The sequence below is a fragment of the Podarcis muralis genome, chromosome 2 (genome assembly GCF_964188315.1).
Source record: "Podarcis muralis chromosome 2, rPodMur119.hap1.1, whole genome shotgun sequence".
Taxonomy (NCBI): Eukaryota; Metazoa; Chordata; class Lepidosauria; order Squamata; family Lacertidae; genus Podarcis; species Podarcis muralis.
The window spans coordinates 54,901,532-54,928,324 of NC_135656.1; the positions used below are offsets into that span (position 1 = coordinate 54,901,532).

The 26,793-nt window shown below is 41.0% G+C and overlaps 1 protein-coding gene across 9 annotated transcripts in view; it reads right to left on the reverse strand.

The window, feature by feature from the left end:
- ARHGAP26 (Rho GTPase activating protein 26) overlaps nt 1–26,793 on the reverse strand; it is a 204,690-nt gene that overhangs the window by 116,640 nt on the left and 61,257 nt on the right. For 6 of the 9 annotated variants that reach the window (XM_077924490.1, XM_077924492.1, XM_077924488.1 and 3 more), the window contains exons 2-10: nt 22,372–22,467; nt 21,230–21,291; nt 19,189–19,260; nt 17,297–17,398; nt 14,015–14,125; nt 10,677–10,781; nt 9,706–9,835; nt 8,860–8,975; nt 5,894–5,988 (exon numbers count right to left, since the gene is read on the reverse strand). In XM_077924490.1, coding sequence (XP_077780616.1) covers nt 5,894–5,988; nt 8,860–8,975; nt 9,706–9,835; nt 10,677–10,781; nt 14,015–14,125; nt 17,297–17,398; nt 19,189–19,260; nt 21,230–21,291; nt 22,372–22,467 — 889 coding nt within the window. The remainder of the gene's footprint in view (nt 1–5,893; nt 5,989–8,859; nt 8,976–9,705; nt 9,836–10,676; nt 10,782–14,014; nt 14,126–17,296; nt 17,399–19,188; nt 19,261–21,229; nt 21,292–22,371; nt 22,468–26,793) is intronic. The other 3 variants (XM_077924489.1, XM_028717933.2, XM_028717931.2) reach the window with 1 other exon arrangement.

Genomic DNA, 26,793 nt, shown 5'->3' on the forward strand with positions numbered 1-26,793 from the left:
TGTACCCACAGTTTCTGGGCCGGCCCTCTTCAGAAAAGAGTTTGTATGCACCACTGAAACCCTGAAAACGCAGCCCCCTTTGGACCTTCCTTTTCAATGCAGAATGATCAGCAAACACATCCTCCCACTCCCCAGTTTAAGTCCCCTTTGAATGTATGTACAGTGCCTGGATATAAGGAAGAATCATTCACGAGAAGGTTAACCTTCCCAAGTTATCTTGTCATGTCTTTAAAATAAATGTTATTGGTTTATGTCCTTGAAAGCTCTGCCTCTCCATTTTTCCACTGCTATTTGCGGTTCACGTGTTTGGGACTAGAAGTTCCTCAAAAGAAGAATCATTAAGACCTAAACTATTGTTTCACGTCAACTTTTGTATGAAAATTGACTGTGAATTAGTGTCCATTCCATTTCCTACCTACCTATATTAAAAGGGTGAAAAGATGACAGAAGAACAAATGTGAGCCAGTCTTTTAACACTGGTCGCAAGGTCTGAATGCTGGAAAAAACATGTTCAACTCCAATAGTAGAAATGAACGGAGGAAGTTCCTGAAGATCAAAACCTGGTTCCTATCCTATGGTGAAAAGTAGACTTTAAACCCATGGCTTCTTAAGTAGCTATCAAGATATTACAGAGATATATTTTTTCAAACACAAGACACAGTAGATCCCTTCCCTACCATCTAGGAGCCCTACATTCTGGATTATATTTATTATCCATTGCTGTGGTGGCAGCTCGCATACAAAACCCTTGCCAGCTTACTCACAGGGAACAACCATTCATTTGGGAATCACCACTTGTACATCTCTAGAAAACAGTACACAAGTGGGTGGGTGGAGGAGAGAGGCAGAATGCAGCTTAAGTTTACATGGCATTAGGCATAACATGATAATTTCAAGATTTCATTCATCTACAAAGGTCACTAGTAATGTGACACAGCAAAAGAACAAGTACAGGTTGTATTGCACTTGACCAGCACAGAACTCATCCAAGAGAAGAAAAATGAATATATAACAAAGCTGAAGTGCTGCAGGTAGGACAGAAAGTTCAACTGTGAGTCTGCTTTGTAAACAGCATCGATCTGCATGGCTAGTTCAGGGGGTTAGTTAAGAAACTGTTCCAAATTACACATTTTGACCAGGTCAGTTAACTCCCCCTGTCTCCAAAAGTCTCTCCCACGCCTAATACTGCAGCCTTGTGGGATAGAACCTATACCACTAGTTATATCAGTATGTCAAAGTTGGTCCAGCCACTAAAAGCAGTCACATTGCACATGTTACAAGACAGGAGGTTTAAAAAGTCGGCAGTCCACACTATAATTATAAGTTACAAATGTGATGGGGATGTAGAGCTCTTTTAGCAGATCATGATCACACAGGACTGCACTTGTGTTAGGATTAACAACAGTTAATATGAGGATATGCATAATAAAGTATCAACACTTAAGGACAGGTGGGAAGGAGGGGCAAGTTCACACGAGAAGGGAGGGAGAGTGATCCTGTGGGCTGTTGCTCATCTTGGTTAATCATTATGTTTGCACCTGCCCTATGTGTCAAAGTAGTGACAACTATGGATCATGATAAAGATAGCAAATAGCAGACTAGAAATAATGATTCAAATTTCTATTTATTTTTTATTTTATTTTTTAATTAAATTTGTATACTGTCCTTCATCCAAGGATCACAGGGCAGTTTACAATGTAAAAACACAAAAACACAAAATGCAAATAGTAAGCAAAAACAATAACACCCCCAGCAGTTTAAAAAGCCATAGATTGTTTAATTAGCCAACGGCTTACCAAATGTGATTTAAGTTTTATTAGGAAGCTGAGCCTCTGTGCCTAACTTTTCTTTTAAATATACATATGCTAAAAATGTACTTCTTGAGAGTATTAACAAATTTATGTGACTTACACCTGCTGGGCCATATGCAACTAACTAGTGCCACTAGCAGAAGCCCAAGTAACGATATCTGCTAGCACAACAGGGTTCCCCCCTCCACTCCACTCCACTCCCACGCCTCCCAGTACAGCATGCACGGGGGAAAGAGCAGAGATTGTTCCGTCGAGCAAGCGCTGATGGAACAATTAGCAGAGAACAACACTAAATTCTCCCCATAGTCCTGATATATTCCAAGCCTCTTACTAGTGACACTTCAAGTTATGGAAGCTTAATGCAGCAGTGGATTGCTACTAAATAAGGAGGTTATGACTGAAAGCAGAATTACTATATAGACTAAATGAGGGGTGGGTAATATATGACCCTCCAGATATCATTAGACTCAACTCAACATAGCCAATGGTCAAGGGGTGATAAGAGTTGTAGTCCAGCAAAGACTTGGGAGCCAAAGGCTAATCACCACCCCCAGACATGATGACATTGCTTGATGATAAAAATTACAAATTTTCACACTGATTTAAATAAGCAGAAATTTAAAACAGTATCACAAAAACCTTGTCTTAAGCGATGTGAACAACTGAACTCCACAACTGCAATGGAAGTCTGCTTATGCACAATACCTTTGGGCAATGTTTATTTTCTAGCTTAATCAAATGTTGTATCCTCTAATAAATCACACACGACTGCCACCTACAGGCTATGCAGCAAATCTTTAAATGGTTCAGTTCTTACTGTGCGTATGAACAATTTCAGGCTGTGTGCCCCAGCTGGGTCAGAAACAGCCATGCTAATGTTTCCTCAGCAATGCTTTAAGAATTACTGAAGCAACCATCTAGAGAAGATGCTGTGTTTGCAGAAAAGCTTTCAGGCGATAAAATGTCGTGTTCAACAAGTTACAGAGACACAAATCAGGGAAAAGCATTAACCCACTTATTTATGGGAATGACATCATCGGTAAGCTGTTTGCATTCTTCTACAGCCGCAGCTTAAGGCTGCATAGTAAAACTTGTGCATATGCTGCAGTCCAGCATTCCATATAAAGTCAACGTTGTTGATAGTGTATTTTATCTTCCCTTGCATATGCTGCTTCCTCTCCCCTCATACCATTCCCCAACAAAAAAGGTATGGCCCCCTCTTTATTGATGAATAATAACGTGGGCACAGAAGTGGAAAGCGGTTTGGCCATACGACTGGCTGTGATAAGATTCTCTGAATTGAAGACATCATCCCATTTCATCATGTCTGTCCTATCAAATTGCTCTAGCAAAACAAATTCACACAAATAAAGCTTCAATCAGCATATCAACTTTTTAAAAGCTATGGCGAGTCAGTCTTTAATTGATTGGACATAGTTATAGGCACTTGATTTTATTTAGGTCTCAGTGTATTATTGTAACAATTTTTAAAAAGAAATTAAACTGGACTTGCTGTCTTAAAAAGGTAAAGGTAAATGTACCCCTGCCCATACGGGCCAGTCTTGCCAGACTCTAGGGTTGTGCGCCCATCTCACTCAAGAGGCCGGGGGCCAGCGCTGTCCGGAGACACTTCCGGGTCATGTGGCCAGCGTGACATCGCTGCTCTGGCGAGCCAGAGCCACACACAGAAACGCCGTTTACCTTCCCGCTTGTAAGCAGCCCCTATTTATCTACTTGCACTTAGGGGTGCTTTCGAACTGCTAGGTTGGCAGGCGCTGGGACCGAACGACGGGAGCACACCCCCGCCGCGGGGATTCGAACCGCCGACCTTTCGATCGGCAAGCCCTAGGCGCTGAGGCTTTTACCCACAGCGCCACCCGCGTCCCACTTGCTGTCTTAACACTGTGGTAAATGTTGTTTATTTACTTGTAAGCCAAAGTAATCAATTACAGCAATACATCAACTAAAATAATTAAGTGGCTGGGGAATTTCTGGGGAAATGTTGCCGTTCTTGGGTTCAATTTTTGTTTAATAAAGTCTGAACAACAACAACAATTCACAGTCCTTATCTTGCACTCATTTCACAATGAATATAATACGGATGTTTACATGCTTGCTCCATAGTGTTAACATCAAAGGGAATGGAAAACCAAAGCCTGCCTTCCAGGCATTTCTATTATTGTTTTGCACTAAACACTAGGTATGGCAAAAACAAAACTTAAACGTATTAAGAATTTAATTTGTGATGTTCATGGTTACTTTAGGATAAGTGAAAGCACAATTCCAAACATCATAGCTCTTACCTTTAAGAGGAACAGATCAGAGATCTAATGCAAGCTGCCTGACTCAAAGCAAAGGCCATTTATGAGCACAACACTGTTTTACCATGTTGCTCGTTAGTGGCAATATTTTGAAGCCACATGAATTAGAGGATTTTATGGTATTAATGCTTGGAAGCAGCAAGGAATCACTAATGCCATCTGTCTAATGCCTCTGGAGCACCATTGCTTAGTGGCACGAAATGCAAAACAGGAAAACTGAAACAGATTGCCTGTGTTTCCTGGTCCGACTCCATCCATTCCCAATTCACTCATTCCTGCTACAGCCCAATGCCAATCCATTTTATCTGTTCCCCTAGTTTATTTTGTAATTGTAACAGAAATTCAGTTGCACGTCAGTAGGCGTGAGAGACGACTGGGGCAGAATGCCAAAATAAATTCCCTCTATTCTGTTTCCAACTGGGCTGCTACAGTAAAAAAAAAAAAAAATCATTATCAAGGACCTTTTTTTGACTCTCTTCCATGTGACTACACATATGACTTCTGTTGTTAAAGAACTTAGCTTGAACAAGGTGAATATTAAGCATCTACCATTTCCTTATCAATATTCCAGCACCTTTCTAAATAATGTTTCAGAAAAAGAACTTTTATTTCATATTACCTTAAAAAATATATAACCTATTTCAGGTATGCACTTTTAAAGATAACAGATGAGAACAAGAGTACTAGCTCTGCCTTCTTCTATCATCATTACCATCACCCTTCAACTTGCAGAGGGTGACTGTCTGAAGCTGGAAGTCTAAGGGAGGCCCCACAGATTTCAGAAGCCTTCCAGTGTTGAGAAGTTTCCACTGTTCAAAGATGTCCACCTCCACATGTAGGTTGGGGCTGCACCAGTGAGAGTGACTGTGGGAGCCAGGAAGTCATGGCAAAGGCGTGTAGCGCCACCTGGTGCCTCGCTGACCTCGGTGACCTGCATGTCCGTGCCTTGCAGTGTAGTAAGTACATAACCTTATATGGCGATGGGTGGGTAAAAGCCATGACCGGATGTAGGTAACGTGAGACATTGGCAAACAGCCATGCGAGAGGAGAGAACAAAGGATAATAAAAGATACCGGAGAGGAGAGAAGAAGTTTGAATGAGCTGCCCTCCATCCATGAAAATATTGCTGGCTCTCTGTGTCTTTATTTTATGCTAAACAGCGCCATTTGTGATGGCTGGCTCCGTCAAGTGACAGATTGGCTCTGCCAATACATCCGCATAGCCCTGACCACACTTTTCCATACATATAAGCTGTAGCGATGTTGGTGATGGGAAGCTCCACTCCACCACATAGGTCACTACTGATAGGTCCACATTTGCACAGGCTCAGAGAGATCTCACGCTGAAATAATTTAGAACTTTCCAGTTCAGTTGTTCACTTCCACCCATAGTGAATTAGACCCAAAAGGAAGCAAACAAGCATGAGATCTGCTCCCAGGGCCCAAAACGCAGACAGTTACTAAGGAAGACATAAGTTTCTCAATGACACATCACTAATTGTGTCTTTATTAGACTAAAGAATATAGCATCAGCCAGAGCTTCTATCCTGCTTGATATCGGTTAAAAAAAAATAAACAATGCAGACAATTCTTATAAGAATATTCCATGAATCTAGAGAATTAGAGAAATTTAGGATAGCCTCTATCTCAATTTTCATTGCCTTGACTATCAGTGTTTATGTTGGTAACATACAATTTAATAAACAGGAACTGGCACACGCTGGGCCTACTAACAGAAAGGCAAAATACATATGCAACTCACCGATCCACTGCTTCTACATCAAAGCAAAATCTTTTCTCTATGGAATCAGTTTTTCGACGTGTGCAGGATTTGAGAATAATGGCTTCATCATCTCCCTGGCATAAGATGAAAACCAAAGATTAGACCAATTTACAGATATATTTTAAAATAATATACTGGTAATAGCCTTGTTCTGAATGTCACTTGTCTTAATTTTGTAAGTAGCATATGGCCCAATGTGGATTACTGATTAAAACTAGGCAGTACAGAAAGGTCAGTGTTGCAGTACAACTTGTAATCTATCCCCCACAGAATCACAAACAGAAAACCCTGTAAAAATACATCAACCACAGAACTGATTTAAAAAATATTAAGATAGGTAGCCCCACTGGGTGTGATCAAAGGTCCTTCTAGTCCAGCATCCTGCTTATCATCAATGGTGCAGAAAGCCCACAAGTGAGGCTTGAAAGGAAGGTAATAGCCTTATCCAACTATTGCTCTCCAACAGCTGGTCTTCAGTGATGCTCTCTCTGTGACCCTGCAGATCCTATTTAGCTATCAGTGCCAGTATCTGTTGATAGATCTCACTTCCATGAATCCATCTAGCCCCCCTTTTAAAAACCATCTAATGTGGTGGTCAACACAACACAAATAAGATCCTGTTCCACCCCACAACCACAGTTACTTCACCCACCTCAAATAATAATAATAATAATAATAATAATAATAATAATAATAATAATAATAATAGTAATAAATTTTATTTATATCCCGCCCTCCCCAGCCGAAGCCGGGCTCAGGGCGGCTAACAACAATAAAACAGTACAAAAGTACAACACAAACAACACTCTAAAATCATTCATTATAAAATTAATTCAAAGAGAAGCTACAGCAGGTTCTAGCTATCTCATAGGATCAATAAGTCCCTCATGCAGCGGAGTGAGAGATCTTCATGGTTCAATCACAGTGATGGCAGAGGAAGAATTTAACTGAGATTAATACGTTTCCTCTGAGTTCCATTCTTTCACCACCAAGGTCAAGTTGCCCCTTGACCCTATTAAGGCACCAGAATGTTGTCTTTCCAGGGATAAAAACCTTAGTATACAAGTCTTACCAGTAATCTATTTCTTTCAGATGACTGGAAGTCCTGTACACTTGACTACTATTGACTGTAATCCAATTTCTTTCTTGAAGAAAACTAGATATGCCCGCCACCTTATCAGACAGAGCCACTCCTCTATTGTTGGATTTGATTCAATTTAGTGATTCTTAGAAATATCAGGTGGGGATGGGGAGAGAAGACTAAAAAAGGCTACGGTGCTCTGGCAGAGAAATACCACTGACAGTAACAGCCATTCCCAGACCATGAATCATCCTGCAAATAATAATTAAAAAAAACCAATAGGAAGAGACTGGTCTACTCTATTGGGGAAGCAGAGCCAGGTGGGTGCCAAGCAGTGACTTCACAGAACAACCTGACCTAGTGAGGGGAATATTAGTGTTCTTTTATTATTATGTTAAGGAGAATCCCAGGACTGCAAACTCAACTGCAAGTAAATCAAATGCTGCAGGACAAGCCAAAGTGAATGTAATGATTCACACCATTCCCTTAACAAATACACCCCATCAGCACCTGCTGCCTAGAGGCACCTCCTTGTGCTACATAAAAATAAGTGCCACAGGCCTATCCAACTATAGAAGGGCCAACTTCATTGAAGATTTGAAATGTTTCCAAGGTTTTCATATGAAACAACCTTATTCTGGAATAAATGTTTCCCAAGTTATCTCAGGGCAAATTCTCTTCTAGGACTATGCATATACTTTCAAGGTAAGCCTCAAAGAAATCTAGCCAACCCCAGTTTCATTTCCTAAGCTCACAAAAACTGCCCCCCTCCCCAATTCTCATGCTGAATTTTAACATCATGCACATACATGCATCTGCATGTGGCCTGGCTATTTTGCACCCCCTCTTCTCTCTGCTTCAAAATGAGGGGTGGGTGTAATTAATTGAGTCAAACAAAATGATTGCATATTCCTAACCCAGTCAAAAAAACTGGCCCGAATTTACTGACCCTCATCCGCTAGCAAACATCTAACCAACAAGCCAAGCTTTTCTACTTAGAGAACCTTCATGTACAACAGCAATCTACCCCTTAACAACAGCTGATGGTGGGGGGGGGACTACAGGTGCTGATACAAATATTAAAGGCGCTTGATCTAGTCCCAGGATTTGGTCTGCAGGCACGATAAGACCACCAACTTTCCGAAGCTAAGCAAGTCTGGGACTGGTCAGTACCTGGGTGGATGTCTGCCTGAAGACAACATATGCACTGACCTTGGGTTCCATGATGGAATAAAGGTGAGACACAAATGTAAATAGATTGATGCATGCAACACTGATCTCAGCACAGGGAGTAATACCAAGTGTGTTCCATCAATGTTACAATTAAAATAATAATAATTGAAATTTTTGTTTATGAAAATGCACATATAATCAATTAATTAAGAATATTGTGACCAAGATGATCAAGGGTCTGAAGAAGAAAGGTTGAGGGAGTTAGATATGTTTAGCCTGGAAAAGAGGAGACTGAGAGGAGATATGATATGAAAGCCATCTTCAAATATCTGAAGGGCTGCCACATGGAAGAGGGAGCAGGATTGTTTTCTCCTGCTGTCAAGGGTAGGACCCAAATGTGTGTGTGTGTGTGTGTGTGTGTGTGTGTGTGTGTGTGTGTGTGTGTAATGAAAAGAGTAAAAATTGGGAATTAGGGTATGTCTTAACTATGCAGTTTATTTATTACTAGTGAGACATTTCAACACTCAGGACTAAGTTGTTAAAAAGGACAATATTACCTTGACTGAACAGATTTTCCACAATCCCCAAATGTATTTTTAAAGTATTATTATTATTATTTCTATTAATGTAGTAATAGTGGTAGTAGTAGCAGCAAATACACCTAGAACTGTCCACATAGCTAGATACTTGCATTTTCACTCACCCCCTTTCCGCCAGACTTCTGGTCAAAAGGCACCATAGTTATTCGTTTAGATTCACTGTGATATGTGCAATAATGCTTCACCCAGGATGTTGTTCCAAAATGACCTAAAATAATTGAAATGGGTTGATATTCAATATGCTTAAAGTAAGGCAGGATCTATTTAAAGCTTTCAATAAAAGTTTCTAAGCTAGAGATAACTGGGGCCAGTAAGAACTGTTGAATGGAATCTTTTAAAAACCAATGTTGTGCATGTTCTCAGTAGTGGTGCCCTCCCAGTGGAATACCCTCCCTTCAGATGTCAAGGAAATAAACAACAATCTGAGCTTTAGAAGAAGAAGAGGAGTTTGGATTTGATATCCTGCTTTATCACTACCCTAAGGAGTCTCAAAGCGGCTAACAGTCTCCTTTCCCTTCCTCCCCCATAACAAATACTCTGTGAGGTGAGTGAGGCTGAGAGACTTCAGCAGCTGCACGTGGAGGAGAAGGGAATCGAACCCGGTTCACCAGAGTCCACTGCTCTTAACTACTACACCACAATGAAGGCAGCTCTGTTTAGGGAAGTTTTTAAAGGACTGATGTTTTTATTATGTTTTTAGATATGTTGTCAGCCACCCAGAGTGGGGTATTGGTGGTATTTATTATTATTTCAGGGGAACTACACACCTTGACATTGGGGAGGGGATTCTACCGCAGGCAACAGGAGCTTAGGTCAGCCTTGTTCATACAGACAAGAGAGGCTCATCCTGTTTTCCTAACTAAAATAAGAACTATCACCAGTCAACTCAAAAGTCCATTGCATAGCAGCTACATGATCCCAGGGGAAGCAACACATACGCTTTTCCTGGACATAGAGATATCCTTCCATTGTAAAAGGGCTGATGTTTTTGTGCTCGTGGGGATTCTCCTTCATCTTCCTCATCAAGGACTCAACCTCTGATCTTGTGCCTTCAAAGCGATTTCTTGTCTGCATTTAAAGTAGACGGCAAAAAAGTGGTGTTAGGTAGCCTTTACCAGCCTTAAAACACACAGGATCCAGAAAAAGAAGCTGCTACTGCTCTGGGTGCAACAAAGGAACCAACAGCTTCATATAAACCCTTAAACTCACACATGCTTGGGATCACAGAGAGGTTGCGTGGTGTGAACTAACAGCACATTTATGAACTCTCATGTGCAATTTTTATATATAAATAAAAAGTACCATTTTTATGGCTATCTGAATAGAGATACGCTTATCTGTTTAGTGTATGCATATAGTTCCAGTTCAAAGTATGAGCGTTCCACAAATCCACCAGAGTTTCTCAAAGACTGATGAAGAGGTAGTATTCCTCTTTTCCTCAGTATTTCCTCCTCAGTATTTTGAGAAACACAGGTATGCAATAACATAACTATATACACCTAAGAACCTCCCAAATGCAAATCCTTCCACATAAAACCACAAGGCAATTTTCCAATTATGAAGCAATTCATCCTACATGAGAAGTGGAGGCTGAAAGTTGCCAACATCAGCTTCTGGCAGTAACACTCACAAATGATGTCACATTCTTGAAGAAGCAAACAATGGTTTTAAATACTTACTGAAATTATTGCACTTAGGCATGGACATGGATAGACAGCTGGCTCTCAACATTCATAAACAGAAGTAAACAAGCTGCTATGGAGGCTATGTGTTAGGTCACCATGCTTACCCCCTGTCCACTGGGGGAGTGGGGATTGCTTGTGTACAGCTTTAACCTCTCAATAACATCCTTTGTGAAAAGTTGGTAAAGTTGCATTGTCTCTGTTACGTGATTCCACTCTGTGCTTACATTTTGTATGCTAATTGTCAGCTCCGTCTTGAAATCACTGAAATCCTTTGCAAGCTCATAGCCATGGTGGTAGAATGTGAATAGTCCTTGCAGAAATGCCAGCAGCTGCAAGAGAGAAGGAAAATTTTAAAAAAAACACCAAGTGGCTGAGGTAAGAGAGAGAGAGATAGACAGACATGCTCTCACTGGATTCTACTGTCGTACCTCAGCTCCCGAACACCTCAGGAGTTGAACGTTCCGGCTCCTGAAAGATCAAAAACCAGGACTGTGTGTTCTGGTTTTCGAACCTTCTTTTGGAAGCTGAACGTCTGATGGGGCTTCTGTGGCTTTTGATTGGCTGCAGGAGCTTCTTGCAGCCAATCAGAAGCCGCGCTTTGGAAGTCTAATGTTTCAGAAGTCGAATGGACTTCCGGAATGGATTCTGTTCGACTTCCGAGGTACGACTGTGTTTACTCAAGGAGAGAGTTATTGCTACTGCCCTTTCTTCCCATTCAACATCACAGTGCACTCCCAAAGGAAAAAAGAAAAGAAACTACAGTTATTCTGTGCACACATACCTGGGAATTAGTCCTATTGACCAAAATAGGAGTTACATCCACAACATGGCTGAACACCTATATTGGAGTAAGCACCACTGAACTCAATGGGACCTACTTCTAACTAAAACATGGGTCACCGGCAAAGTACCCATGGGCACAGATCTGCCACCAGAGGCCTTCCATGATGCCCACAGAGTTCCATTCCTGCACTAAAATCAGGCTTAAAAGAGGCCTTCTTTAAGCAACAGAAGGCTTTCTTTCCACACACACACATAAAGCATCCCTAGTCTAAATGTACGCAACAGGTTTGCTTTTTTAATCACTCTTTTACTAGCATTATTGTATGACACTGCAACCTCTGGAGCTTTCAAAACTTCTCTTCTGATACAGATCACAGTACTGACAGTAGCAGACAGCTTCTTTAAAGCATTTTCGTCCACTTAAGTCTTTAAATTTAACTTGAAAGGCCTCATAAGACCTTCAGTGAGCAAAAGGCTCAAGCATATATGTAGCCATGCCTCACTCTCTCAGGTGAGTGATGTCCTGCTCAGTCTCAAGAGGACTACATTATACTGCATCTGGGATTTGTGCATTCAATCCAGGAACATAACACATGCCACATTTTAAAGAGCTTCTTTAATTCACACCCCTTCTCCTGCTTGCCACTCTTTGCCCCATTTTAAATAAATAGTCATTCTGTACTTTCCCTGTGTTTGTGTGCACACAGACACACCATACACACAGAATGCGGTTTAGAAACATTCCACAAAACAATTTAAGCAACGCATCAGCAATGCCTAGTGCCATCTGTAGGTCAGATACAGAAGTTACGCAAGAATTTTGTCATTTTATCTATACAGTCATACCTCGGGTTGAAGTAGCTTCAGATTAAGCATTTTCAGGCTGCACTCCACGGTGACCCGGAAGTAACGGAGCGTGTTACTTCCGGGTTTTGCCGCTTGCGCAGACGCTCAAAACGACATCACGCGCATGCGCGGAAGCGGCGAAACATGACCTGCGCATGCGCAAGTTGCGTTCGCTTCAGGATGTGAATGGGGCTCCGGAACGGATCCTGTTCGCATCCAGAGGTACCACTGTACTGGTAAGAGTACTGTGGACTTCGTTCCTTCAAAGCTCCAGGATGGAAGGAAAGGATACCCACCCAATCTTCATTTTACAATAATGGAAACACGGCTCAGATGAAGTCAGTAGTGTTCCAGGACCATAAAATCACAAAAGCTATTTTGAGGAATACATTAAATGAACAGGTCTATTTTTTTTATTGTTTGGAGGGAGTAATAGGCAAACCTCTCTATTCAGAAGCTACTAACATACGCTTTCGGAACGTAAAAACCTTGCATACCAATGATGAAATTTCTGCCTAACAAAAATACTGCTTCAGAAGAGAATTGACTGAAAGTACTGCCTAGGAAAACATAAGGTGTGGATCAGACAACTTATTAAATGTTACCTCAGCCATGAACGCACTAATGTCTCAGCTTCAGTTCTCTACACAAGCCCTCTCAGGATATTTCCTGGATGGTGTCATACATTCCCTACTTGGGTAAGGTGCTTGAGCATGTGGTGGTGGTCCAGCTTCAGGAATTTGTGGATGGGATTAATTACCTTGACCTCAATTTTAACTCATGAGCTATTGCTGCAATCTGCTCTGATTGTATATTTTATCTTTATGAACGCTGTTTTTATTGTGTTATGCGAGCTGGCCTTTGACCGTAATAAATTATCTCTCTTGTACCTTGACCCATTTCAGTCCTGACCTGCTTTCAGCACTGAAAGTGGCTCTGGTTATGTTGATGGTTACAGAAATAGTTCAGGAACGCAATATCTCAAGGACCGCCTCTTCCCATATGAAGGGACCCAAACCTTGTGGTCATCATCTGATGCCCTTCTTTGTGTGCCTCCTCTATGAGAGGTCCAGAGTGCGGCAACATGAGAACAAGCCTTTTCTGCAGTGGCTCCCCGGCTGGCAGGTGGCTGCAAGAAACTCCCACAGCTGGTTCCCCAGCAAGGAAAAAAATTCTGATCATCCACTTTTTATTCAGTATTTACAGAGAGAGGCTTTGGAACACAACCTCTTGGAGGTTCTGAACCACGGACTGAAATCAGTTATAGGCTGAATGTTGTTAAACTAAGGTAAAGCTTAATATTGCTCTTAGTCAGAAGGCTGGCAGATCCAGTAATAGAGTCTCAGCCTGTTCTGGACTGTATTATAACCCACTGCCTTCTCGTTTCCTTTAATTTACTTTTACAATTCCATGGACCTAAAAAATTACAGGACTCTACAGATTGTGCTTGTCAATTAGTGTCTATGGGGTTTAGCTGAAATCCTGTGAGGCAATCATATCAAGTACAGAAGAGGTTAATAAAGTCAGCTCTGTTTCAACCAACCATTGCAAGAGGGAGGAAAACTGGGAGGTACTGTGATATTCACAGGCACACACTTCCAGGTGATTTGAGACCACACCACAAAAGGCAACAGGTCCCATCCTGCTTAGGTGTGAGACTGATGAAGGCCACGTAAATTCAGACGATTGTCTCACAAATTATGAGAAAACAGAAGGCACTCCAACATTGTTACTCTATCATTAATGCCTTTTTGGAAACTCAATCACTGTGACAAAATTGATTCTTTTTAAAGTGTAGGAGACTTCACAGCAGCTGTTTGTCAGTTTTCCCATCTGAACTGCAAGCAAGCAGTTAGAACCATCTCCAATATCTACTATACCATAAAACAGTTCACAGGGTAACAATGAAAAGCCACAACGACTGTTTACTTACTGGTTCCACAAACTCAAACATCTTCCTCTCTTGAACTTCTTGTACTTTGAAGACATACTCAAGGGAGACTTCATAGAAGTGCTGTCGAACCAGGTCCACCTGGCTGTCTGCCTGTCAAATCACCATGTGGATTAAAAAGATACAAAGCAGCTATTAAATGTTAACATTTGCCACCAATATTATGCAAAGTGCTGCTTGCACAGTAATCTTCACAAAAGAAAGTTGAGTTCCAGAAAAAAGTAGATAGGACATCCAAACATTATACCAAGTCCACAAGAACAATTACTCTCCATCTCATTGAGGAACCCTAGGCTCTGAAGGAATTTCAGGGTTTCCCAGAATGAATCTCCTTTATAAAAAAAAGAGGAAATAATTCCTTTTATTTGAATTATTCACAAAGAAACAGCATGAGATCTAAATTGGCACCAAACAGCTACTGCTTAGATTTCTCACAAGCTGTTAGGAGTTGTTGGTTGTTGGTAAAGGTAAAGAGACCCCTGACCATTAGGTTCAGTCATACCCGACTCTGGGGTTGCGGTGCTCATCTCGCTTTACTGGCCAAGGGAGCCAGTGTCCAGCTTCCGGGTCATGTGGCCAGCATGACTAAACCTCTTCTGGTGAACCAGAGCAGCGCACGGAAACACCGTTTACCTTCCCGCCAGAGTGGTACCTATTTATCTACTTGCATTTGCACTACTTGCACTTTGACGTGCTTTCGAACTGCTAGGTTGGCTGTTGGTAGTGTTATATTAATTTGCGTATTCATAATTGGAAAATCTATCTTCCTCTAAGGTCAGGAAGGCATACAGTGCATGCTTCTTCTCCCTTTTAACTTTACAACAATCCTACAAAATGTAGGTCACTGGACCAAAGTCACCTAGTATACTTCATGGCTGAGAGGGGGCATTGAACCAGGGTCTCTCAAGTTTATGTAACTCAAAGGCAGCTTGAAGGCCTCCTTAGTGGTCATGCCTCGATTATGGGATGTTCCCCCGGTTACCCACCTTAGGATCTTTCAGGCACCAAATGAAGACCTCCTAATTCTCCTAAGCATTTGAATACGTTTATAACTATTTATACATTTACAAATATTGCTGATTTTATGCTGCTTATTGTTTGGGCTCATGCCTGCTTTTTATGAACTTTTGAGCAGGTTGTTTTAAATCAATGACAGCTGGCGGTATTTGTATCTTACTGATTTAGATTTGTGAAAACACCCAAGGGATATGGTTAAATTGAGCAGCATATGAAATACAAAAGTATAAAGTAAATACTAATGTTCACAAGGGTCCAGTGTACAAGGAGTGGGATACTCTTAAGTGAAGTCAGTAAGACGTGGTGCCATATTAGCAGGCTTGCTAAGCAACTAAATGAATTCCAACTTCCCAGATGTTTGGCCAGCAGAAGAAACTCAGAGCTCTCAACACATGAACTATTGTCTTTGGCTGAGCCAGACACACCCGCAAAGCAGCTGTATGTTATTAATGAAGCACAGCACCCACTCTTCTAAAATTACCACAAACAACGATCTTCTCCACACACATTTGTCATTCTTCTGGCATGCTTCCCCTTCTGAAATCCTAGCTCAATAGCTAAATCCTCAGACATTTCAAGGCCGAGGCACCCCTGCTTCCATATGGAAGCTGAAAACATTTGGACACCTCATTCAAAATCTAAGGCACCTAAACCAAAATATCACTCAGGCGAAGATGTCACTCAGTCAAGATAGCTTGAGCGTACAAAGAGCTTGTAAAGGTAAAATTAGTGAGGGCTCAATGGCTATCAGGCATTCTAAGCACCAAATACAGAGGCATGTCTAAAATGGAAAGCTAAGAGCTCCTTCTGGCAAAAATAAAATGTTTAATGTAACTTCTTTTCCAAAAGTACCCAGAACTAAAGATGAATGTGAAAGATGTCCACAAGGTGGCGCCATTATTCAGTGGTTACATACAAGAATTGTATCTGAAAGGAGGCAAACAATTAGCTAGTTAGTTCTAATTGATAAACAAAATTCAGCACGCCACTGTCTGACTGCCCTCACTAACTCCTCAGGTTTCTCAGGTCAAAACCGAGTAATGGCAGAAACAATGACTGGCAGAACACGTGGGTGGGTGTGCTGTAAGGCACAAGGGTCCTCTCAGGGTCTACACCAGGCCCTTTAGTTCCCTATCCCACAACCCACAGTTTTTCCTCAGTCATCCCTGCCATCCATCTCTGCCCCCCCCTCATATTAATGTATATTAATTCAGTCCACTGCTCCATCTGCCTCTTTCCTTCAGCGATACTGCATGTACACTCTTTGTTCCTTAGGTTTCTCTGACTTTCTATCCAAGCCCTTGTCTGCCCTTCAGAGCTCCTCCTCACAACATTTTTTTTTAATCTCAGCAAACTAGCTACTGTTCCTCTCTTTCACAAAATAGAGGTTTTTGTTGCCAACAGCCTTGCCCTCTTGAGTAGCCAGGATGTTCCCAAACATTCCATTACCTCAGAAATTTCACTACCCACAAGTTTCACTAGTCCAATATTCACCACAATTACTGCACAACAGCTAACCATCAAACAGTTATTGGATGCATTCGCCAAATATTAGAGATCGGCTGGGATTCTAATAACTTGTTGTTTTTTAAGTAAATCAAATGGTTCCTCAGTCTGCCTATCCTTTGTTTACACTGACTGCAGTTCTCAAAAAACGATTAACATCCCACTGTCTTCAATATCATTGTTTTTACATCATCGAAGGATCACATTCTCTTGGCTACAGCAAATTCTCCTTCCCCCTTTCATTCTGGAGGTGAACCCCTGAATCTTAAAACTATTTATTTTAGGAACAAACAACACATTTTAAAAAACAATAATGACTTCAATGTGAAGGAAATCATTGCAGGAGACAAACAGGAAGAAGGAGTTTAATTCTTTCCTACTTTGCCACAGTCCCGGCAAAAATCCCCCTTCAACAATGCTTTCTACATCCGGAGGAAAGCTTCCATTGGCACCAACAGCAGCTTGACTCCAGCAGCCAATATGTATTTCACTTAATGTATTCATAATCTATGCCCTAACAAAGCTCAAAACAAGAGCTCACGTAGTCTCAAATTCAAGAGTTGTTTTTGTTTTTTAAAAATGTGCTTTAACATATTGTGTTGCCTGGGCTCTTAAAACCAAGTTCCAGAAGCTTCAGAAAAGGCCTTTCTTTCTCATTGCAGCCTGAGCCCTGAAGTGCATAACCAATTAATGGGGTCTATAACAGGGAAGCGTGACAAGAAAACAAGAAGCCAATCTCACCTCTTGAAGTTGGGATTCCTTCTTCTTGGAAGACAGGTTTAAGTGCTTTTCTAACACACCACAATATTTCTCTGTCTCCTTGTCGTATTTTTTCTTGGCTTCCTGCCAAAATATGTCATATACATATCAAGAACAATTGCATTGCCGCAGTACTTCAGCATGTCAAAGGAAGGTTGAGCCAAATGCTAACATGTTATTTTATTAATTCTAAAAATTTAACATAAAATTTTACTGTACTGCAACTCCCATCATCCTCACCCCAGTCATGCTAGCTGGAGTCCAATTACATCTAGAGGACACCATATTGACTAGCCCTGTTTTAGGTTATGGCCTTTGCTAACATCAAATTAATTCCACCGCCTTGTGCAATTCGATTCCAGCTCTGGTGTCACTCCTAGGGGACATTGTAAATCAAACACCAAAATCAGAGCCTCTTCAATAAAGAGTTTACAAGAAGCCTCTGTTTTACAAGAAGAAAGGCTGAAGGAAAGTGAAACTGGCAGGAGCCCATATATCTTAAGAGCAGCAACAAGTTGTTATAGTAACAAAGCAAGACAAGACAGAGGACAAAAGGTACAATGCCTCACAGAAACTGAGTAAAAATTAGAGCTGTGCCTAATCTCAGAAATTTCTGAGATGAAAGATGGGGTTTTAGGTTGAGAGACTCCCCTGAAAATATAGCAGCAGACTTCCTGCTGCTGCTCTCCTGCCTTCTTCTTCCTTCACTAATGTCAGCTAATGAACAAGCCCATGAAGAATGCCAAGGCATCATGGTGCTAAGTAGTGCGTATTCTTGTGCATTTTCAGCAGCGATGGACAACATCCAGCCCCTGGGCATAACCCACTGCTGCTATTATTATTATTATTATTATTATTATTATTATTATTATTATTACTAATAGTATTGGTATTAGTATACCAGTCTTCACCCAAAGATCACAGGGCAGTTCACAACATAAAAATACAAAATGAGAACACAAAATACATAATAAAACAAAAACAAACCAATAACCTCCCCCAAACCCATAAAATGTTAATCAGCCAAAGGCCCAGTGATAGAAAAACCTTAATGCCTGGCACCTAAATATACATAATGCAGGTGCCAGATGAACCTCTCTGGGGACACCATTCCACAAACGGGGAGCCACCACAGAAAAGGCCTATTCTTCTGCTGCCAACCTCCTGACCTCTCATGTAGGCGGCACACGAAGAAGGGCCTCAGATTGCAGGGTCTGGATCAGTTCATATAGGGAGAGGCGGTCCTTGAGCTATTCCAGTCCTGAGTCATTTAAGGCTTTATAGGTCAAAAACAGCACTTTGAATTGGGACCAGAAACTAATTGGCAGCCAGTGCAGTCAGGCCATCTTGCCCTGGTGAGCAACCTGGCCACTTAATTCTGTACCAGCTGCAAACTGTATTCAAGGCCAGCCCTTCATATATAACATGTTGCAGTAATCTAACCTAGAGTTGTACCAGAACATAGACAACAGAAGTTGTGGCTTGCTTTTGCTGTGTATCTTTACTGACTGCTTTTCAGGGGAGGGGGCAATTTGACAGTTTTATGGTTTTATTATTGATATTCTGTAAATTGTCATTGTGGTAAGGTGTCTTCGGTGGGCACTACCCTGTACAGTAGCCTTGAAATATATATTTTTAAGCGTAAATAAATAACATATACCTTATATAAAAGGCGTAGGCTTAGGCAGAGACTTTGCTTTGCTGCTGTTAAACAAGACAAAGGTTATGCTGGACATTATAGGATGCAGCAAAATACTATAATTGAGGGATTCATACATTTTTCAAAATCCCAACATAATACGTCTGTTGTGACTTTCAAACCTCCAGCATAGACAAAGGGTTTCAAGATTATCATTCGCCACTTCTCTACCTACCTTAGCAGCACCAATTTGCTCCTTACGAAATTTCTCCAGAGGTGTGATTAAGACCTCACCAGCATTCTCAATCTGATGACAGTAAAGAAAAAACATTCAGATTCCTTCATTCTGATAAATGCTTCCTAACTCCTGTGCTCAATTACTAGAATTCTGTTTGAATATAGGATATTCTTCCCTCCTGAGAAACTTGTATGACTCAGAAATTTGCAGAGCATATAATATTAAGGATGATGACATAAAAATAACTGGCATTTATATGTAAATACTTCAAGCAGGAACAATTCACAAGCAGTACAATATGCCTGAGAGTGTGATCCTATGTGTTGATTCAGCAGCCCCACTGAGTTCAATAAGACTAACACCCAGGCTAATTGGCATAGGATTACAGCCCAGTTCACCTAGGCCCTTATAAAACAGAAGGAAGTTGTGGCATTCAACAGTTTGAATAGCTCAACCCTATTCAATATATGTGATGCAGTTTTTTCTTAGTTTGAAACATTTATTTGTTTAACAAAAAAATTATATGCCGCTTGCTTGAAGCTTCTAAACAGTTTACAACAAATAAACTTTGAACACTCAGACAACAATAACAAGATGGAGTGATGAAGTCACACAACAGTTAGGGTAAATATTAGATCCTGAAACAATACACACACACACACACAGAGAGAGAGAGAGAGAGAGAGAGAGAGAGAGAGAGAGAGAGAGAGAGAGAGTTCTAAATTTCCGAAGTGGGGCAGTAACTGAGGTAATGACTCTGGGCTTGTCAACGTGACTGATGAATCTTGCTGAGAATTCAGTTTTCCCCTTCAAAATTTATCTCAGCAGTCTATACCTGTGAGAGTTTAAATCTGATTCCTTCCATCCAAATTTACAGTTTAACATCCATGCGTGTCCATCCATGTGGGCATTTACTATCCCAATATACTCACAGAACTGGGCCTTCTTGGTTGCAGTGCCCAGCTTACTGAACTCTGTATGTGAAGATGTCATTGGCCCCCTCCATAGTCGTTCTGTTAGCACCTCTCTTTTTTGCCAAGCTTCTGGGCTGAGATTCTCCCCCCTGCTAGTGTGAATTTTAGCTCTTCTACCTTACCGCAATTTATATTGTGCTTTTCTTTTCTAACTGCGTACATGTGTTTCTGCTGAGCTGATCAACAGGTGTTTGGAAACAGTAGCAAGAGAACTGGGATCTAGCTCTTGAAGAAAGAGAAAGTGTGCAACTACCACAGGCATACATGTGTGTGGGTGACGGTGGCATCTGTCTGTTGCTGAGTTATTGGAAGTATCTGTGAGGATGGAAAATGTGGACACACTCAGCACATTTGGCCCATCTCTACAACAACTTCTACATTCAATGCTATCAGGGAAACTTTACTCCAAGCGAGAGCAAAAATGTATAAACAAGCTGTACTGGATAATTGGGTCTTTGTTCTCTGAGTGCCAGACCAACTGCATTCAGTGGCAGGCAGTTCATCGTGGCTTGCCCTCCCTGTTATGCTGCCAAGACTTACCCCCAAAGGGATGAATATTGCTATTCTTTGAGGAACAAAAGCTGACAATTCTGGCTGTTGAGCTATACCATGGCCATTGGCCAAAGCAGGCAAGAGCGGCACAGAAATTCTTCACAGTCTTCTTCCCATGGCCAGCAGATATATCAAAGCCTTGACACTGCACAATGTATGCCAGGGGGTGAGGATTCTGTGGCCCTTCAGATGTTGCTGTAGTACAGCTCCCATCATCCCAGACTAGGCTGGTGGGAGCCGATGGGAACTGGAATCCAACAGCATCTGGAAGGCCACAGGTTCCTCAGCAAAATGCACCACCTTTGCTTCTAAATATAGCACACTTACAGACCCTAAATCACTTATGCCAAGGAGACACTCTGCTCAAAACAAAATATTACATGGCTGCTATTTCACCTAGACCAGACTCTAAGTTTTGCCAAGGATTGTTCCTTCCCCGCTTCCACTGCTATAACTCCCAAAAGCTCATCATCGATTTTCCTCACATCATTTTGCATACACAAAGTCCATACCATGCGCATGCGCTCATCTTCTAAATTCCTAAGAACAGCAGCAAACTCTTGCAGGGATTTTGCTGTGGGGGGGGGGGGAGAGATAGAAAAACATAAGTTTGGTTACAAAGAAGGACTGTTTTCATATATGCTACCACACATTTCAATTTTTGTAAGGCACATGCACATTAAAATGTAAACGAGGAGGGTTTCTGTTCCACCCAGCAAGCAGAAACACTTGTGCTGGTGGAACAACTGTAACAGTGTGGGGCTGAATGTTTTCCAGCAGAAAAATGAAGAGCAACCCATCCCAAAATGGCCCCTGGAAGAATTAATAATAGAAATCCTACTTGAATAGGTCGGCTTGTCATTTTTTCCAATCCAAATATCAACACACTACCTGTATACCTCCAGATCCTTTGGAGGAGGATGGGGAATAGAATGAGAAAGGGGGTTGAAGGTTAAAGGGGTTTTCTGCCCAGTGTTGAATCAGGGCCCCTAGCCAGCTACGTTTGCTCTTTATAAAAACAAAACTGTTGGAGAACCAAACATGGCTCACCCGCTGTCTTGCCAAATTGCTCCCTTATTTTTATCTTCCAAAAACAGTACAATAATGCTTGGATTCAAAAAGTCATTTGACACACACGGTTGAGCACACATGTGCAGTATTCACCTATTTTAATTACATATCATTCGTCTCATTAGTGTAACTACTCCGTAATATTCTGGAATAAAGCAGGCTAAAAAATATTGCCTGCAGCTTTCTGAAAACATAACTAAGGGAGCTAATTCTGGTTTAGGCAGCAGGTAAACGTCATTCCATTCTTCATTTATTTACTTTGTTTTGTCTGATAGGTGTACAACTGCCCACAGAATATTACAGCCTGCACTTTCAGGTGGGGAACTTATATTCAACGTCTATTCCCTCACGGACCTAAGAAGCTAAACTAAAAGGAACCTGTGCTTCCAGACCTAAATCATCACTTTTGGACAACTTCTGTTAACCAGCTGGAAAAGTGATGACTAATCATTTACAGACTCATTATTTGCTGGTCTACTGTGTGTGGCATTTTACACATATGGGGGTTCCTCCTGCTAAAGCAACTGAATTAGCCAACTTATACCAAATGCTCCAGCGGCTTCTGAAGCCTGCCCACACTTACCTATGCATATTTCATCATCTGTTTCTGCATCTCCTATACATCGAAATTTGAAATCGTTCAAAGAATCTGCAAACTTCCGCTTTGCTGAAGACAGATCTAACACACACAAAGAGAAGAGAGAAAAAATTATGCATCCATATTAGGTAATAAGATGCAGGATACAAGAATCTAACTTCCTGACGATTTTAGATTAATCTCCTTCAGCTCAATTATGCTCAGTTTGAAAACACACAGGGCTTCTCCTCACCTTAAAAAAACCTCTGAAGGGAATTGTATTGGCACATAAATAAGCCGCAAACTAGACCCCACGTATAATTGGGGATGTAGCATTGTCTTACTACTAAAGCTTGATTTATGTACACTGCCACACTACTCAAGAACTGCAAGACTTTTAAAAAATATTCTACCATTTGACATATGTAACCATGCACTAGGATGGAATTCTTGCTTAAATCTAAGCAGCCTTGCTCAAAAATAAATATTGGAACAAGAGCAGGATTTAAAAATGTTCTAAAGAGGCAAATAAGCACCAGCTGCTTAAGTCACTAGCACTCATTCCAAAATTGCTTTGTTCCAAACTGGAGAGTGCAGGTTGCTAATGCTAATTTTCCTATTACTATACTAATATTGTATCAAGGTGAGTAAAAATCAAATTACATTTTAATTTAAAAAATAAATATATTAGCTCAATTTTTCAATAATGAGAAGTCCCTGTATCAATTTTTTTAAAAAAAAAATTCTAAAGGAAATCTGGATTTAATAAGTATATTACTAGGGTCTTAAAAGAGAATAATTTATACCTAAAAACTAATACTTTGAAACAGGTTGGGTAATAATTACAAACTTTTCCATTTTCCATAGAGATGCAACAGCTGCAACAGTTGTAGCTTACAATCTCTGCTGTTATGAGATAGGAAACAACCCAACACTGCCCTTCTCAAGAAGGGAAATACCGGCATGGGAAACAATGTAAAAGGGGTCAACATTGTGAGTACCTAGGGCAAACAGAATTGCCTTTAATTACTTAAAATAATTATTCTACCTTGCCTTATCCATTCAGGTTGCTTGCTGCATTTCTTCCCACCCCCCAAAAAAATACCACTATAGTGTTATTTTCAACAATGCAAATAAAATAGTTCGCACGTTCTACGTGACCCCAGTCTGATAAGGACAGGAATGTTCCTTTGATACCAATATTGAAATGTCACACCATTCTCAGAAGGGCTTCTGGGAAAGGAAGACTTTAGTGGCAGGCACAAAACACACACCAGACACCTTCAGAAAAAAGACAGATCACTCCAGCCTTCATCCCCTGCACAAATGCTTGCCCTTATCCCCCCTCACCACACACACATCAACCTTCCTTATATATACCATGGTTGTGAAGAATTTAATAGCCCAGATATCAAAAAACACTGACACTTTGATTTCTTAGGACAAAGACCCTAGAGGCTTTCAGTGCATTGCAGAAAGCTGAATTCAGGATGCAGATGCAGCATCAATCTGCACAAAACATTTAGAACAGTAATCATACAATCATGGCTACCCCACAAAGAATCCTGGGAACTGTAGTTTGTTAAGGATGTTGAGAGTTGTTAGGACATCCCAGTTCCCCTTGCAGAACTACAATTCCCAGAGTAGTTTAACAATCAATCCCTATTTCCAGAGAACTCAGAGAATTGTAATTTTGTGAGGAGAACAGGGGTCTCCGAACCAGTGTTTGAAATTCCCCCGGCGCCGGGTGCGTTTTGCTACTGGAATAGGTCCAATTGCAACTACATGGAGATTTCTGGACGCCAGGTTGGCAGCTGACATTTCCATCGAGCCAGGACTTGCGTACAATCCTCCCATCATCCACATCAAGGAAAGTAAGTGCAGAGCTCAGCACAGATATATTTGACTGTGTTGCAGCCTTTCCACAAGCCACCCAAATGGAACCAACAAGCCACTGAGCCTCTTGGGCTTGCCAATCAGAAGGTCAGTGGTTCAAATCCCCGCAACAGGGTGAGCTCCCGTTACTCGGTCCCAGCTCCTGCCAACCTAGCAATTTGAAAGCACACCAAAAAGTGCAAGTAGATAAATAGGTACGACTCCGGCGGGAAGGTAAACGCCATTTCCATGCGCTGTTCTGGTTTCGGTGTAATGTTGCACCAGAAGCGGCTTAGTCATGCTGGCCATGACCCAGAAAAACTGTCTGCAGACAAACGTCAGCTCTCTCGGCCTGTAAAGCAAGATGAGCGCCACAACCCCAGAGTCGTCTGCGAGTGGACTTAACTTTCAAGGGTCCTTTACCATTTTAATATATATATCTGAGTTTTTAACACTGTTTGAAGGGCTGTGCAAGGGACAAAGAAGCATAAGAAGGGGCAGCAGGGGCCTTGAAATTGCCCGTCCACAGTTAGCACCTGGGTTGCAGACTGAGCAGAGAGGCACACAGGCCAGTCTTCTCCAACTACGGTAAGGTGTAACAGAAATACAATACAGGAATTATTTCCAAATGTCCATCTATACACACAAATATAGCACAAATGTGTATCTTTTAAAAATTTTTTTATCTAAGATGTGTTTCTTTTTCTTTTTAGTCACTCTATTTCCAAAGATCAGAACAGGAGTTACACTCACGTGCTTATAAAATAAGATATGGGACCAGTGCTGCAACTTCAAAATGACCCTTCCATTGATATGGAAAACAGCAAAGGAAACAGCAACCCTTAAGAGCGAAGAGTGGACCTGTGATTGCATGGCATGGAAGGCCATATGAAACTGTGTAAAAAAATTAAGTACCACCTTTCAATAAATTCAATTAAGTCACATTTTTTAAAAAAACAAAAAAACCCCACTAGCTCTTCAATTGCTACCAGATGTTATCCAGCAAGCCTAATTTGAGTGGAACAACATAATCCACTTAATAAACCAAATCAGATAATCCCCAAGCCTTCCAAAAGGTTTTGTTTTGCAAGCAAGACCCACTTCTATGTTGTGCATATAGAAGAACTAAACCCTCTCCGAAATGGAAGGGCTCACTAGGATTCAGAGGTTAACCTGTCTACTCAGAAGCTATGCCAGCTTTCTGTCATTCCATTTATAATAAGGAAGCAAATGTTAATTACACACAGAGCCGTTTCCTTTTCTGTAAGATGCATGCTGACCTCATGCCACTGAGTTTGTTTGCAGAGTATTCTGCTACACTTTAGTCTTCTATGCACACACATCCATAAGCTAGAGTGGTGGTTTGACTATATTATGTGTTGTGAATTCCCATTCAAAATGGATTTACTACAGCATCATTCAATCTTGTTGGCTCCTGGGAGGAATCCAAGTGCCACATTCCACCAGAAAAGGGAGGAATGGAAAGAGACTAGTGTAATCTGCCAAACACACAAAGTGGAGCTCAATAAACTCCTTTAAAAACAAAAAACATGAGCAGGCAGCAACCAAGACTCAGCAGAATTTAGGGATTAAACAGTCACTATTAGAAGGGGGAAACAACATTCTAAACAAGTGCAGTTCAGAGAAACCTCAAGAGAACACAGTGTGGTCAGATTTCAGTATTCCCCCAAAAACATATTCAAAAACAAAGCCACTGGACACCAGTGAGATGCTCTTCAGTACTCTGATGGGGCAAGAGGAAACAAATTTGGAGTGCAATTTTATTACTGGACGTGAGCTCTATCAGTTGTTTATGTGGAAGCAAGCCTTATCTGTTCAACCAGGCATTGTAGTTAAGTGTGTGGTTTTTTAAAAATGTAATTTGCATACCTGGTTGAGAAAGACTCTTAAGCAACCAGGTTTGGTCTATGTGCAAAATGATCCAAAATACCCAACAGAAACATTTAAACAATTGCTTTACTCATTTTTATTTATCCAAAACACTTATACTCATAAATAAATGCTTTATTATAAACCATTTACAAGTCAATAAAAGCAACACAGATTCTGCCATTAGGCTTAAAATGTATTTTTAAAAAATACAGGGCACAGGAAAAATGGGGTGGGTATTATGCTTAATAAATATCGCAATAATATACTGCACCAAACTTGGGAGGCATGGGCAGAATTGCAGTAGCATTTTGGAACTCAGCCTAATGTGGCACTTGAAATTCATTCCATCTATTCGAAGCAGTATGGGAATTCTCTTACTTTGCCACTAGATGGCAATCTGCTACACCAATCATTAACATGGGCACACACAACTGAAAATTCTAACACTCCCCAATTTCCAGATTGGCCTAGTATTTAATTTCCTTTAATTCAGTGCTTCAGATTTTCTCAATTTAGGAAAAGAAAGAAAGATGCAATGCTATTTAAACATGTGTGCAAAGTCTGCTTGAGGGCAAAACACACACAGATGCAATCACCCCAGTAACTGATCTCAAGGGTGGGGGTGGGGGTTTGCAAAATCTTTCAGTGGCAATTTGCAGT